The sequence below is a fragment of the Ciconia boyciana genome, chromosome 1 (genome assembly GCF_034638445.1).
Source record: "Ciconia boyciana chromosome 1, ASM3463844v1, whole genome shotgun sequence".
NCBI lineage: Eukaryota > Metazoa > Chordata > Aves > Ciconiiformes > Ciconiidae > Ciconia > Ciconia boyciana.
Window position 1 is genome coordinate 151,959,633 of NC_132934.1, and position 16,413 is coordinate 151,976,045.

The following is a 16,413-nucleotide window of genomic DNA, read 5'->3' on the forward strand; positions in this document are numbered from 1 at the left end:
CATTGATAACCTTCTGCTTAGAGACATTATATGCAATGTAGAAGAATTACATGAAATTTCCAATATAATGCACATTTTTCTTAATTAAAAAAATAATTTTCTGTAGAATCTTTAGTGTTTAGATGAAACCTCTCAATTTTCAATTGACAATTATTTTATGTAAAATCTTTTGCAGAAGCAATAAGAAGCTGTTTGAATTGTTTACTCTTCACCAAATGATCCAAGAACTACATAGGACTACAAATCCAGATCATGCTTTCCTCTATATAAACCTGAATTCAATTCTGTTGAATTTGGGATTGTCGAGGAGTAACTCTCTTACCTCCAGTCTAAGCACAAGTCACTAGCACTATCTTTCAATCTAATTATTGTTCTGTGTAGTTTATACCAACTGCCTATGTTACTTGAAATTTGGAATTTTTTTTACTGTTTTCTATAAATAAATTAAGCAGAACCTCAGTACTGTATAAGTTACTTTGTATCATGTGGGCTCTCATTGATATTTCCCTCATTCATAAACAGGAAAATGACAAATTGCGTAATATGCTAAATGGCTTTCTTCAATACTTTTTAAAGAAGTGAAACAATGCTGCTGTTCTGAATGACTCATGCAATCTAAGGGATTGGATCCCTTGAGTAAGCAGATCAGAAATATCAACCTTTACTTACAGGTATGAATCTTAGTTACTTTTGACTCTTCAGCGAGTTTTATAAATTCATTTATTTTATGGTTGATAAGTAACAGACAGGTATCTTATCAAATGATCTTTTGAGATAATTATAGTTTTAATGATTAAAACCAGATTTTGATTTAACATAACTAGATGTGTTGAATGAGAAATTTTGTTGTTGTTTTGATTTCAGAATGTCTTAATGTTTGATCTTTTCCTGTATTTATGTAACATTGAGTATTTTATCCTGCTTTGTATGAATTTCTCGTGTAACTTTGGGTTGTAATATCTCTGAAAATGTAAATAAAAACATTTCTTAAGATGCCTGGCAATAGTAATCCCTAATGTAAAATTATTGTATTTTATTGCTTCTGCTGTATTTTATATTAATTTGCAATACAATTTGGTCTCTTAGTACCCACATTTTTTTTTCTGAGTGCAATGAATATATTTTTTGCCCGCCACAGTTCAGTGTTCAGAAGTTCTTACATATAGGAAATAGGATACTTTTAAAAAATTCAACTTAGTCTTCCATTTCTGATTTGTACTGTAACTACTGAAACTCTCTAATTGTAGAATTGAAACTGCAGTTAAAATTTAAAGATCTGCTGTATGTTAGTCTTTGACTAACAGTGGCAGTCAGTATAAAACTTCAGAGAGCTTTATTTCTCATTTTCATACTTTTTTTTTCTTGGTTTTCCTTTGTATTTTTTACCAGAAGTCTTTGAACTAAGTCTTTGAAGTTGAATTCTAACTGCAAATATTTTTCTAGCAATTTGACTTACATTTCTGACAAGCTTTCCTATAAAAGGAGTCTACACCAGATTTGGCACCAAGTATGTCTGGAAGAGAGAGCAAGCAGTGTGTACTCTTTGGGCAGGAAACCAATTCTAGGTAATTTTTAAGTGACACTAATCATAGCTAAAAGCTTTTTCTGACAATGGATTATGTTTTGGAATAAGTATTTCTTCATCTGTAGTTTTGGTTTTCTGCCAGCTTTACCAGCAGTGCAAAAAGCTTGCATATACCTTTGGCTGGAGACAAAACCCTCTTATTTAGGAAGTGTGTTCCCAATCTTCATGTGCTGCACTGTCTGCTTGGTCATTAAAAATACTAGAAAATTAATAACCAAAAAAAGCTATAGAAAGGTGTTAGGTTTCCTGTATCCATAGGAATGTTGATTGTGCTCTTGGCTTTCAGCCTTCATCACTGTTGTTTGTTAATCTACTAATCTTCCTTGTGGTACCAATTTAACACAATGTGTTCATCTAATAATGGCAAAGGTAATGCGGTAAAAGAGGCGCATAGAGTATGGTGTAGCTTTTATTATTGGTCCCTTGTGTTTTATATGCAGTAGTATTTACAGTCTGACAAGATAGATCACTGTTAATTTCAAGTTTTTATGATCTAGAATGTTTCTGTTAAAATGCAAAAAAAAAGTTTTTTGAATCTGTTAAATATTTATGTAATTAAATTGATTGATTAACTAAGGATGAGACTAATGATTTTGATCTTAAGTAAATTTTAACTGAGCTGTGGAGAAAAATACAAGTTCTTGATTTCACATTCTTATTACAGTAAACATAAAAAGTATCAGAAATAAAGAAATAAATGAATTACGCAAATGACTATGAAGTGTCTTGTGAAGAATAGATACTTCTATAAATAAAAAAGCTATAGTAAAGTTCCAAAATGTGCATGTGATTTTTGACTCGGGGTAATAATTCTTGGGTAAAAAAAATGAAAGTCACAAATACACTCGAGTAGAGTCATATGGAGGCTAGACTTGCAATGGTAGAAGTGAATTTTTTTGAAGCCAGTTGTTGACAGACAACTTAAGTAGTTCCTTAGTACATTGTCATAAAACTTTTCAGCGAAGATCTTTAAAGAATATAAACCATGCCATGTTTTTTCCCAATTTATTACTGTTTTTTTCCAAATTTATTACTAATCAGTCCTGTTAATGCAGAAATACTTATGAAGCCTCCTAATATCTAGAAAGGTAAAACGATGATGAATTTGGAATTTATTTTATTTGCCATCAGATTTTCAGTTTGCGTTGGATTGCGTCTTTAAACGTACATGGTTTTATGGGACATGCAGACTACAATTACAAGTGAAAAGATTGTCTTACAACAATATGATTTCAGGATCAGAGACTTCAGGGAAAGTAAAATGTCAGTCTACCAAAAATGGAACTAAAATGATCAGAAATAATAAACTGAAATGGAGATTTTAGCTCTATTCTGTTTCAATTTGTAATTGATTATCTAGAGTAACTAAGCTAACTAATAATGGTGTCTATGTTAGAAGCATAGATAACCTAGCTTGCCTTTGTCATTAACAGACAGAAGTAGGTACCAGGATAAATATTGTACCAAAATCACAGTTACTTCTATATTTCTGCTTCTAAATATTTGGTATACCAAATTTTGTACACACCTGCTTGTTGCACTGTTTTGAACATCAATCTTGTGGGCCAGCCCACCCTGGTTGTCCACACCAGTCCATGTTGTGGCCTTGCTCAAACATCCCCATCCTGTTATCGTTCCCCTGAGTGACCTTGGCAGCCTCTGTGGAGAGGGGGAACAGAGGAAGTCGGTTGCATTCCCTGCTGTCTTTTGTGGATTTGGTTTGGTTTGGGAAGGATAGATTTCTGTTGAGTTGGCCACACTTTGGGCATCTCTTTATACAGTCTTGCCTTCTCAGATAGAATCTAGAATTTCCTGGGGGATTTCTGCTTTTGCAGCATTTGGGTACTGTAGTATGAGTATGAATTTCAACTACTTTATCCTTCTCTCAGAATACTATCTACAAGAGACATTTGAAAAAGATAGCTGTAACTCCAGCTATTTCCCACGGTTCCTGATTCCCTAAGGAAACATGGTTTATGTGATCACTGTCCATCTGCATTCCTGAAAAGGGATACGCTATTTTGAATAAGCCAGCCACCTCTGGCCAGATTTGGCAGCAGGCAAGAGAATATTAATTTTCAACCATTTTTTGAGAGAATTTGAGAAGAGAGAGACCTCATGAATACTTGCACTTCAAAGAAAGACAGGGACTCACGCTTTCTGGCAGCAGCCAGCTATCAGTCAGAACATGTAGCTTCATACTAGCTGCAATCTGCCATGTCTTGCTTGCGCGTAGGTCTCCAGAAACTATTAACTACCATCACCGGCATGAAACCAAGAAAGTTTCTGGTAGTCATAACCTGTCACTTTAAAGGAAGATAAAGAATTGACCCACGATTTTATGTTCCTGGTTTTTGGAACAGCTGTGGGAGTCCTCACGGGGAAAGTCAACAAGAATATTGCACCTGCTTATGTTAGCATAGTTTTCATCCCAGAAAAGGCTATCAAACTTGAAGAGGTTTTTTTTGGTTTTTTTTTTTACAAACCCATCTATTGTAGAATTGTTTATCGAAGGCTTCCTATCGATAAATAGGCAAGACAATGTTTCAGACCCAATCTACAAAGTCTAGATTTGGCAAATCTGTAAGAAAGATCATTCCCTGGACAGGGGCCAGTTGTGTTTGCAGAAGCTTGGCAGATCTAAATAAAGTAGGCTAACATTACCCAGCCTGCACAGTTGTGCTCTGTTTCTTCGTATTTGTGACTTTCACCAGCTGATAAAAGCTCTGTCTCTTAAAGTGGGATTTCACAGTTATCTTCCAGTTCTCCTGAACATGACTGGCTTGCATCTTTTTTAATGTTATATAACTGAATTTAATATTTTATGGGGAAAAATTTCTTGTAGCAGATAAATTGACCTGAAAGGTGAAAGTATGCTGAAGGCAACATATTTTTGAAGAACTTTTACTCACAATCAGCATCAATGTCTAAAATATATGATTTAATTTATCAGACCAGATTTAAAAGGAGCTGTAAGCAGAGCTCATAATTCAGAGCTATGACACTGGATTCTTTAATTACATACTGAATTTTTCACCTAAAACTTATACAGCTTCAGGGATTAATGGTCTGATAGAAAGCATTTCTCTTCAGGATAATATATTTAAATTTAGTCCAGAAAGTCTGAAAACCTGATCTATGAAACAATTTGGTAATCTTCCACTTTCCAAATGGTTAGAGGAACTGCGGTGGCAAAGCAGTGACCCCTTGTGCTCCTCTTAATGATATAATGCTCACATGTTCTTAAAATTCACAAAAATTATTTTAAAAGTAATAGTGCTGTGCAGTGTTGTGATCCTACCTTTGACATCCCCGAGAAATGCTGTGACGGGCAAAGGCAACTTTATGTGTTATACTGACAATTGTAGCATGCTGTGTCAAAACCACCGCTATCCATTGTCAAAAACAGATGCATTTTGGGCTGATGAAAGCCTTTAATGCTGTCTTCTGACCATGGTTAGGAACATCCCTGTTTATTAGACTTTTGGTTTTCACATAATTTTGAAAGCAAGTGTCTTGTATATTTATGACTACCCGATCAGTACTAGAAGAGACAACTTTGAACAAAACCACTTACTGTTTACTTGCTTGTAGTTCCCTTTTTTGAGTGAATGGTCCTGAGTTGAAATTTAATAGGACATAACTCACAAGACATTCTGATCTCTAAAGTCACACTGAGAGAATTACCTGAGAAAAAGAGACGCAAGAAGCCATATATTTTTTTTCCCCAAAACAATTCTCCCTGTGCCCATTACTGAAGGATATTTAGACTGCTCGCAAGGAATATTTCCCTGAATATACCACTTCTCTCTGATCCGTGCAACTTAATGGTACGTAACTGCTCTGGTAGACATACACAAGCAAGGGCTGTAAACTCAGTGGCCAAGATACTGCAAACAACAGTAGCTATGAAAGCTCAGAATAGGATAACATTCCTGTTAATAAGTTTACTTTAAGGTCATCTTCAGCTCCATAAAATGACATCCTTAGTGCAGTTAGTTATGGAGAAAAGAAATAAAAATAATCTATCCATCCAGCTTACAGGGAAAAAAAAGTATCATGTGGTACAAGAGTTCCAACAGGAGCATAATATTCCACCCACACATCAGCTTTTTGAAAAAGTAGTATGCCTTTGAAGAAGGTCAGAGATAACTAGTGTTGCCAGACTGGTTTTTGTCCTTTGGAAGAAATAGTATTCTAGTATGTGGATTCAAGAGCTATTTATATAAGAAATGCAAATAAACAGAATTTCTCTGTTCCTCAGTCCTTCCCAAAATATAGCATTTTGATGTCCTCCTGGTTTGTCCTCCTCCACATTGAAGTGTGACTATGATTTTTTTTCCCAGCAGCCTTGCACACCAAGGCCAAATTCCAGAAACAGAAGCCTAACTCTGCTTCCTTCCTGTTTCACTTGTCTTTCTACTAATTGGTCTTCAGTGTTACCTCCTCCGGATTTTTCATTTACTTCTATGTGGTGGATTAAATTGGAAAATCATTGTGTATTCCTGAACTGTCTTGTGATACTAACTTGAATCCTATTACAAGCTTGTTTTTCAAGCAGTCTCTCTCACCACTATAAAAAAAAGAATTCTCTCTTTTTTTTTTTAAAAGGTGATGGACAAATGAGATGCCTGTGTGTGACCTGTATAACAGCTAATCACTGACGCCTTCTGCAGCAGCGAATGCAAAGGCTTCTTATCATTCTTCCATAATATAAGTATTCAGATGGTCTAGTTTCACAGAACATTGGCAAAAAGGAATCAACATTTTTCTGTCCTTGAACAGTGGCTGATAGTGATAAATTAATGCCTGAGGTAACAGGTGCTATGCATTATAAATCATATCACAATAAATAATCAAAAGCTTGTTTGGGTGTAGGGGAAATAGAATATATATGCAATATTATGTGTCTAGAACTGGATATAGACAGACAGTGCATTCTTACCCAGTTTATATTAATATATTTACTGGAATACGCGCTAGGAAGCCTTTCCAATGCATAATAAGGGCATGAGCTCTCTTCGCTTTTCATTATGACAGAGAAGTAGAGAGGTTGCTTGCCGAAGAATGACTTCTGCATGCAGGAGTCATTGGTTTACCTCTGGGTCATGATTTTCACCTGCAACAGTAACGTTTTTTCCCACCTCTTAAATACAACCTCCTTATAACAAAGCAGGACTTTGAGTTCAATGGGGAGAAATTAAAGTGGCATGCCTTTTCAGCTCATGCTCCAACCCATACTGCTGGGCATTTATGCACATTATCTTTTTGTTCATGGATAATGGATTAAGGATCCCAAATTATAGAATATGGAGGCAGTCAGCTGTTGTTGCTTTATGCTGCAAAGCAGAGACCCATCCTTTTCAGCCCATCTTACCTCCGTCGTTTCTTTTTATTAATGTCATCAGACCAGGACCATCAGATAGCAAACACTATGTAGAGGGCAGTTCCTGACTGCAACCTAAGATTAGGGAGAGTCTGCAAAGTCCAGCAAGTTTCTCCAAGGAAAAACTGGGATGATACTAGTCAGGCTAGGAAGCTGGGATTAGGTGGGAAGTAAGTATTAATCTTGCCTGGGAGGAGCTTTCCACAAAGTCACCCAAAAGGCTAGTGACGGAGTTGGGAATCAGTTTATCTGTAGACATACAGTTAAGTGCTCTCTCTAGTAGGGCCTGCTGATCTAAAAGAAAAGAATAAAGCCCTAATGCTATTTTTAGAGTGTCCATGACATGGGCTGTAGAAGTCCTTGTGGCAAAACCTTGAGTTGACCAGAGATTTGTATGAATCTCTTCAGTCTTTTATTTCAAGTCAGCATTTCCAAGGACTTAAAGGGTCTTTTCAACTTGAAAGCTGTGTTTTATCAGAGTATAAAGAAGAACAATTATCTTTTAAGGAAAAAAAAAAAGGCACATAAAAAGGAAATAAAAGCTCTTGTCGATAATTTTCTCCCTGACCAGCTCACTTCCTTAGGGGGGGTGTCTTAAATTTTATTTCAACTCTAATAACTGCAGCAAATTCTGTGTGTCTCCTCTAATTCCCATAAACATTCATCTAATTTACATCACAACTATTTGAGGCCTTGTCCTGTACCTGCCCCTGCCCTTACCAGTGGTCTCCCGTTCTCTGCTGTGCTGCAGAGTCCCTGCTTTCTCACTTTGCCTCCCAGCCTTTCCCGTCTTGCCTTCTTGAAGCCCTTCTTGCTGCTGGCATGCTCCTTTGCTCTGAACGAAGGCGCAATTTCTCCTCTGTGCAGAGGAAAAGCCCGAGACTGTTTGTGGCAATCAGGGCAAGGTAAAACAGTAGCCTTTCCACTCTGCTGTGAAAAGGCAGCCTTTTGAAGGAATATAGTATCGTAATGTAACTGTGATTCTTTTATTAACTTTTTTTATCGCTAGGACACACCTAGATTGTGTGGCATTTGTTGTGATGAGTAAGACGACAAACTTCCAGGGATGATCAAAGTGGGTCTGTAGCTGTGTAAAGACATTTTATGGGTTAGTCAAGTTAAAATCACTGTACCTGAGCACATACACTAATGTGAGTAACCATTTTTTCCCCTGTTCAGTACTTTCAGCATTAGGTTAAAAAGCTCAGACCAAGATAATCAGTGTTTCCTAAAGAAGTGCTGTCAGGAGCTGAAAAAAAAAAATTTTCTAAAAGCAAAAATATAAATTGGCTTCTCCACACCAGAAGCAGTATTGATATTTTGCTCTGAAGAAGACAGTCTGTAGTTGATCAGCTGCTTGCCGGAGAGGTAAAGAGCCACTTCTAAGCAAGGGTGGTCATGTTTTCTTCAGAGTTTGGATCACTGAAGTGAGTTTGGTTTAAGATTGTGTGGCAAGAAATGTGCTTACATTTGAGGTAAAATCACTGCAACAGGTTAAAATCCTTAACGTTCTTACATGAAAATTTGTAAACTTCTGTTTAACTTCTTGTTGCAAATTCCTTATCATTGAGGATAGCAGAGTCAATCATAACTTTACTCTAACATTACATGAGCCAAATTCGCTGTAAATACTAAGAACATTATTACACAATGCCAGAGAAATTAACCTTAAGTACACCTTAAGCATTCATCTGATCCAATAATTCCCGAAAACAGAACACCAATTAACATCATTTATAATAGTTTCACATTCACCTTCATCCTACACTTGCTGGCTGCAGCTATTTCAGAGATGTTACTGAGCTGAAATAGTCACACACCTGAAATTCATTGGTTACTTGGTAAGATTCAACTCATCTAACCTTTGACAACTGTAGAATAAATGTTTACATCAAAGCTTGTCACTCCAGGTTCTCTTCATAGTCTAGAGACACGATAGCCTATAGTTTGAGGATGCAGCCCATCTTGATTATTTTAGATGTCTGCTTTAGCGCAAGACGAATCTCACTGCAGACACCTGTATTTGCACAGGTACATCCCAGCGTGCTGGAAGCACCGCACGTGAATGAAAAATTGAAAAAAAAAGAAGGAAAAATTGAAACAAAGATGACATCCTACAGAAGCTCTCAGGTGGTTTGTTTTTTATGTTTCTGTGTTTTATTTCATTATTTTGCACAATGGAAGGACATGGGTATTTTACGCAGATCTGAGTTTGTGCTTTGTCAAGTTAAACCTAAGAAGCCGAAGTTTCTCCTTTGGGTGGCCATCCGTAACCACATTAAAGCAGATAATGCTCAAGCCTTTCAGACAGCGACGTGTTTAGATGCAGCGATGCCTGTTGGAGTGTGCTTCATGCTATGTTAACTCCTGCACATATAGTACAGGGAGTAAAAAGACAGTAAAGTGAAACTCAGAACATCAGTTCCTCCCAACCATCTGGCAAACTCAAAGCTTTCATTGCCGTTTCTGGAGCCTTTCTCTCCTTTAATTGTTGATGGAACAAGAACGTATTCATCGTGCTGACACTAACAAATGAATCTGAATAAACAAAATCCCAAACTGTTTTTAAAGTAGGACAGTGTTTCTTCCATTTAGAAAGTGTTTGATCTGTATGAAAGACTCTGAAAGTCTTAGCTTAGTCACCAGGGATTGGGGGAAACGCAACTTGGTGCTCTGATTTTTGTAGAAGCTAGTGGTTCTGCTGGCAGTCTCACCAGTGCAGCCTAAGATGGGATGAACATAATTATTCTGTCATGGAGTGAAAGCTTCCAGTTAAGATCTCTGATAATGTGGTGTAGCACTGCTAATTTAGGAACGCAAAATGAAAGCAGTTAATGAGAGAGTATTGCTACTGTGAGATTACTCACCAGTCTCACAGTCTGTACCAGCTCTCAGTACGTATATAATAACTTACAAGCAGTGTCTCCAAGGAGTTGCTAGGCGTTTGGCATTCTCATAGTACCTACAAGGTGAACTATTGAACCAAAACTATATTGACAAAGGAAGAATGGTTTCTGCTTCAAAAGTTTCCCAAGTGTGATGCAGAGAAGCGGTGTCCTGCAGGAATGCAAAGATTCCTTCATGTGCGTTACCTAGACACTTCCCATACCACAGGAATGTGCCTGCTAGCCCTTGGCTAACTCATATAATTACAGATTTATAAGGCAATATATGATTTAATCAAAGAAATGGCTAATACGACTGTGTTTGACCTCTTTCTTTTATTAGCATATTTTATGTTCATACTTTACAATATAATAAGTTATATATACAGCATTAAAAAAATTATTAGAAAGTAAGCTTTGGCAAGATTTACAGGAATTTTTTCAGTCCTGTACATCTTTTGTGTAACAATAAAAATACTGTATACTAAATAAAATAATGTTAAATAGTCTGTGTTCACATTGGCACCATCAATTTCAAGACCCTAACTTTTCATGGCCCAATAAACATAAAAAAGAGGATTCCTGTATCTTCTTTTAAACAAACAAATGTTGTGTACTATTAAATGACACATGAAATATAGGAGACAGTCCACTGAAATAACACTGTAGTTACACACTGGCATAAGAAAAATAGAATCTGCCCGGGTTTTTTTCTTTTCCTTTTTTATTCTAGTAGCAATAGTACTAAACCGCAAATTCAGGGTCTTGAAAATCTTGTTGAAGACTGCTGAGTTGTCAGCAGATCTAGAAATCTTATTGAAGCCTGTTGAAATCTGTATTAATTTGTCATTGATTTCAAGCCAGCAAGAATTTCACCCCTAAATTAAACATCAATTAGCTGGTTAAATGTTCAAATAAAGGCAGCTTGCTGCTTCGTTAAAAAAAAGTAAAAATTCTCATCAAATTCGGCATATGCAAATTAATGAAGAGTGTGTTATGATACAAAAGAAATGGTGGAAGAAGAATAATGAGAGGGATAGGTTTTATGTTGCAGTATGTATTTCCTCTGCTATACAAGTCAAGGGCTGAAAAAATACTAAATATAGATGTTAAAGGGTGATACTAAATGTTCCGCACAATTATGATACTATCATAGATAAGATCTAGTTACTAAGTGATGGAATACTGGTTGTTAACTTCAGGGTAATAGTTAATATTTTTTATAGCATTTTGTTCAGTCATGCATTTTGGAATTTGAAAAGTATTGCTTTGTAACTGACACATCTCTTAATTTAGTGGTTGCACTTGTTGAAATCTGTCATCACTCATTTTAGCTATAAATTAAGCAAATAGGTTTGGTAACAGCTACTGATTTGTGGTCTGAACAAGTTTTAGAGAACTTTTAACCGTGAAAAATCAGAGATTAGTTAAAAGGAAAAAAATAAGGTCATTTTTTGTTGTACACAACCTCACAATAATGCTTTACCTTCCAGAGGAGTTGGTTTTCACCTGTGGATTCTGTGCTCATGGTCGACGTTTACAAGAGCATAGCATTTCAAAAAGACTTTTTCCTCTGCATTTCAAGTGCCTCTAAAGAAATCTACTCTTTTTGCTCTTAGCGTCAAACGTGCACCACTGTTGTCTGAAATTCCTCTGCTTGGAATATGATTTGATATATAGATGTCACTACGGGAAAAACACATTTTTCATGGTACTGGACAAGCTGTTTTCGTTGCTTCTCATTTTGTAACAGCAAAGAAGAGAAGAACTTGTTGCTCTCAACTAACAAGGAGTGACTGCCAACTTTTACTGCTCACTTGCCAGCTTGTCCTCAGCAAGTCAGCAGTTTGAATTTACAATTTCTGAAATGTCAGAATGGAGCAAGAGTGCATTTACGTGCATTATGTACAGCGTTTTGAAGCACTTCAATCTGTAAATGATGGTGACTCTTTTTTCATATAGTATAGTTAGTTAATCTGAGGTCATATACACCTATGCACATACTTCTAGATTCAACAAACCCATAGTAAGTATAGAAAATGAAACTGGTTACATATTAAATGTGTTGTTAGAGCCGACAGAAATGTACATGCCTCATGTATTAATTGGTACTGTAGCCGTGGTACTGCTTTTGACTGTAACTATTAAACCGTTGAATGAAGCCCTAAGAGACAGGAATATTTTCAGAGAACAATCCAATGGCTTTCTTGAAGGCCAGGCAGGAAGGGTATCAGCAGGGTTATCTGCACATATACTCATACACAGACTGCAAACTGGATGTTTGTGTGTCCACTTATTATCAGGAACTGTTTAACGTGATCGTCTTGTTTAATGACATGTTTCATACCGAGCTTCTTGGGAGATTTCTGCTCTTGTTTTGGTAGATGTGTAACTTCACTTTTTTTAGAAGTCAAAGAGAATAGCTTCCCGTTGGTTATCATCGGGAGTGATTACGTAGAAGCAACATCAATGGTCTTTTGTCCAAAGTCTTTGACATGGTGCTTGCTGGAATCATGGTTCTTGCAGGTGACGTGGAAGCGTGGGTCCCAGGCAGGCATGTCAGGATGTCCCTGCTGGTTCAGGAGCAGGCATTGCTTGTGCCCACTCCAGAATATCTGCACACAAGGATTCGACAGCATCCAACCGCTCGATTTGCACCAGTTTGGTTAGCAGTTCTGGGATGCTGTAACCTGCTGTGCTGATGCGATCAAATAGCTGCATGCCATCTGTCATACCACCTATCTCGTCTCTCTTCAGTCCAAAACTCTCGGCGAGGTGGCGCCACGTTTTCACTATGGCTTTTTCTGTGTTGTAGGTGGAGCTGAGCATTCGGCTGGTCTTCTCCAGGCAATCAAATGGCAGCTCCGTAGGGCTCAGACCTGCAAAGCGAGGTGTTTATTGTCAGCTGGCTCTGTGCACAAGTCTTGACTATTCAAGACATTTATTAAAGTACTACAGTATATACTGTTAGCCATAAGTACAGCTAAAATCTTGAAGTGATAGCCCATGTCTAGCTCCAAAGTTCTTACTGTATATTACCAAATTAATTCTTCCTAGTGACAGTAGGGTACAATCATTAGGGTAAAAAGTTGTCTGGGAAAGAAGCATTAGATGGGTTGTATGAATTCCCATGGCACTGCCCCTTCATTCAACAATTTACTAGCTGTTAGAAAAAGTGTATGGCAACCATATCCCTAGTGAGCAGCTCCATTAATACACCTCTGCACGTCAGGCACAGTGTTTGAGCTCAAGAGACAGCTCTGACCCTTCCCCGAGTCTGTCACCAGCAGCTGCTGTAACATCTCTGTAATTGAAAGTTGCCCTTGTAGGAATGTGAGGAGTGAGGTGAAGCAATGACACCAGATGCTTGCAAGCATAAAAGTCCCTGCAAGTGCTCGATTGTCATTACTATCACTGAATCTCTAGAGAGGATTTAACATTCATCCTGTGGGGAGAAAGCTATTTTTTTCCTGGATATTTTTTCTATGTGTTCATGGTCACAGAATAAAGGAGAGAATCAGCTACAGCATTTTTCCAAAACCAGTCTTTTGCTTCTGTAGTTTTCCTGCTTCATACTCAACAGCAGTAATTTGGTGGGAGACAGAGCTCCCTGAACCACAGAAAACTCAAAAGCAGACGCTTTGTGTGCATGTGTGTGGAGTAAATGCAGTCATGTCTTCTGTTCTGCAGGAAAATTAATTCATGTCTCTTACCAAAACAGTCAAGGTAGTCAAGTGGTAAAGAGGGTTGAAACACTTAAAACACTGACTTACTTGGAAACTCCACTTTTTGTTCTGAGAAGTGGGACAGCATTTAGAGAAGCAGAGTAGGTCCAGACTTGCGTCTGAAATACAATCCTGACCCTCCCCAAATCACACTTTCATATTTGGGACTAATTTCTATCTGTTATCCAAGGGACTAAACAAATAAATCAAACAGATTTCCTCTAGATGGGGAATGTGAGAGTGCTTCTCCGCAACTTGCTCCGTATGCATGGTTGGGTTGCGTATCCCAACACGACCCAACACTACTCCCCCTGCTCTCCGTAGGAAGGAAGGAAGGCCGTGCACACACCTGGAGAGGAGCCATGGCGTGCTCCAGCCCAAGGCCAGCCTGGACAGCTCTGGGGTCAGGGCACCACGGTGCTTCCTGGCAAGTGAGTACAAATGTGCCTACAGAGCGTCTTTTCTGGACTGGGACTTTCTCCTTTCCACAGGAGGGCAGAGGCCTTTCTTACTTTCTAGCAAACGCTTGTGATCTAATTTTGTGCTGTTAGTGTAGGTGCAAGTTTTGTACACTCACCTTCTGCAACGTCGCATACGTTAGCATACACATCAAGTATTTTTTTCCTTCGACTTTGAATCTAAATGAGAAGATTTTCATTTCATTAATTTTTCATTCATGGGAGTAAACAATTAGCAGACAGCAGTGGAAAACCTATGGGAGATCCTCATTTCACGGTGCTAGGAGTTACCACATAATGTCCTCCAGGGTCCCTTTTGAAGACTCAAAGAAAAGGACACAGCAATTATTCTGTGAAGCATAAACCTATTTCTGATTTCGCTTCCCACTGCTAGAGATCTTTCTTTCCATCCTCTAGCCTTTTTTTAGGTCAATTACTTTTCTGTTCCAAGTGTTTGTATATTTTATTTCTCTTTCAGACTGAAGCAAACTCCTGACAATGAGGACAAATTCAATACCACGCATGCAGGCAATTAATGCAGGGCTGTCCAGGTAAACCAGGACAGGATTGGCTGCAGGGAATTAAATTCAGACTGAAATTGCCTTCTTCCAGTAATCTAAGAGGACTGTAGAGGAGGGGATCTTCCTTTCTATCATTTGATGTAGAACTGCTTAGTGCATTACTAATTAAATGTCTTTTCTTCTATGATATAATGCCTGGTTGAATCTGAAACATTTTACAGATAGATTAAAAAAAAAAAATCAGCGAAGCTTTGGACAGTGAAAATCTGAGGTCCAGGGTGCTCTAGTCATTTTTGACAAGAAAGAAACTTGAACTGAAAACCTGACATTTTCCAAGCTGAAAATGGACATTTTGATATAGTTTCATTTAGCAAAAATAGTCTCAAGGTTTGGCTTTGGATCCAGTGTGGAGTGAAAACAAATGTCAAAATGTCATGAGTTCTCATGGACTGGAATTGTCATCCCTCTGCCAGCTCTCATTAGGACTGAACTTTCTGAAAAGCTGTCTTTTTGATAGGACTCTAGCATTATCTCCACAAATTCACCACTTTCCACTGCAAACCAGGCTAGAAAAAAGCTCTGCGTTCACTATTTCATTTTGTGGAAAGATTTTCCTCATTTTATTTGGGCTCTAAAGGGCAAGGCACATCAATGACTCGGATTAATAGACTTGCAGCTGGAGACCACAAAGAGGCTGCTCCACCAGAACGAGGTCCGTCTCGCTGGCGCAGAGGCTGTGCAAGTGTGTTGTATCGCAGGGCAATGCAATGCAGGCACCGATTGTTGTTCACATATTCTTGGTATAATTTACACGTGCTTAATCGGTTGTGCTGCTATTGTAGGCTTGGATTAGCTGTTTCAGAACCTTGTAAACAGGAAATTTTCTTTTAATGGGATTTATTAAAACTCCTCCTAAGCAGACTATTGGATGGTTATTTTCATTCTCCTCTCATTTTTAGGGCAAGGAGGCAGGTTAAATAATTCCATGCCCATGAAGAATTATGCAGGATGCTCTCTTTCCCAGAGCCAGAAGATGGGGGATTTGCAAAGCTTATGCTGAAAGCAAACAGGTAAAGTTGAGCCTGACGATCCTCCATGTGGTAGCTCATTGCATAATGGTTTTTATTTTAATGAGGAAGGAGCAGACTTGGATAAGAGCAGGCATTCAACTTTCTTTACCCTCATCCAACAACAACTTAATACTCTTTCCTGTACTAGAAGTGTTACTTAATCTCCAGCCTAGAGCAAATTGCTTATTTTCTAACTTCTGGCAACTGGCTTAATCGTGAAATCTTAGGTATGGAGCAGAGGATCTTGATGCAGTCTGCACTTTCATTGAAAACTTTGTCTTCAGCCTTGTCAGCAGGCTTCAGTCCATGAGGAGTATGTTAGAACAGAAGGTCTGGAAGAAATAGCTCATGCTTCAGATGTGCTTACAAGCTATCTATCTAAATCACTCTGGAAAATATATCTATGTGGTCTTTAGAAGGTAAGCCACTTCTTATTAAACATTCTGATTACATGCATACCCAACTTGTATTATCCAATTTCAAGCCAGTGCATGCGGAAGTATGATGAAGTTGGATATTTAGAGAGACCTCAGAAAACTGAATTTTAAAATGTGAGCATTGGAGTAGTACATTATTTTCAGATGGTCATAACTGTTTACACCTAGAAAAACATTTCTCATGTGTTGAGACTTTGTGTGTCTGGTCTCAGATGAAAAATGAGCTATTTTAGAAAGTTTGATCTGAACCATCCCAACAATTCAAAACATGAAAAGATGCATTTTCAAACCTTTTTCTTCTTAAAAGTTATATGATGTTTGACATTAATGATGTGATTTTGTCCTA

General features: G+C 37.8%; 2 protein-coding genes across 10 annotated transcripts in view; one reads left to right on the plus strand and one right to left on the minus strand.

Moving 5' to 3' along the window:
* The window catches only part of CCDC138 (coiled-coil domain containing 138), a 42,647-nt gene extending 40,345 nt beyond the window's left edge, over nucleotides 1-2,302 (plus strand). For 4 of the 7 annotated variants that reach the window (XM_072849803.1, XM_072849806.1, XM_072849804.1 and 1 more), the window contains one exon: nucleotides 176-2,302. In XM_072849803.1, the coding sequence (XP_072705904.1) occupies nucleotides 176-347 (172 nt within the window). In that variant the 3' untranslated portion in view covers nucleotides 348-2,302. The remainder of the gene's footprint in view (nucleotides 1-175) is intronic. The other 3 variants (XR_012040368.1, XM_072849805.1, XR_012040367.1) reach the window with 2 other exon arrangements.
* Nucleotides 2,303-10,980: 8,678 nt separating this feature from the next.
* EDAR (ectodysplasin A receptor) overlaps nucleotides 10,981-16,413 on the minus strand; it is a 73,303-nt gene continuing 67,870 nt past the window's right edge. For all 3 annotated transcript variants that reach the window (XM_072853432.1, XM_072853422.1, XM_072853412.1), the window contains exons 11-12: nucleotides 14,159-14,219; nucleotides 10,981-12,735 (exon numbers count right to left, since the gene is read on the minus strand). In XM_072853432.1, coding sequence (XP_072709533.1) covers nucleotides 12,416-12,735; nucleotides 14,159-14,219 — 381 coding nt within the window. In that variant the 3' untranslated portion in view covers nucleotides 10,981-12,415. The remainder of the gene's footprint in view (nucleotides 12,736-14,158; nucleotides 14,220-16,413) is intronic.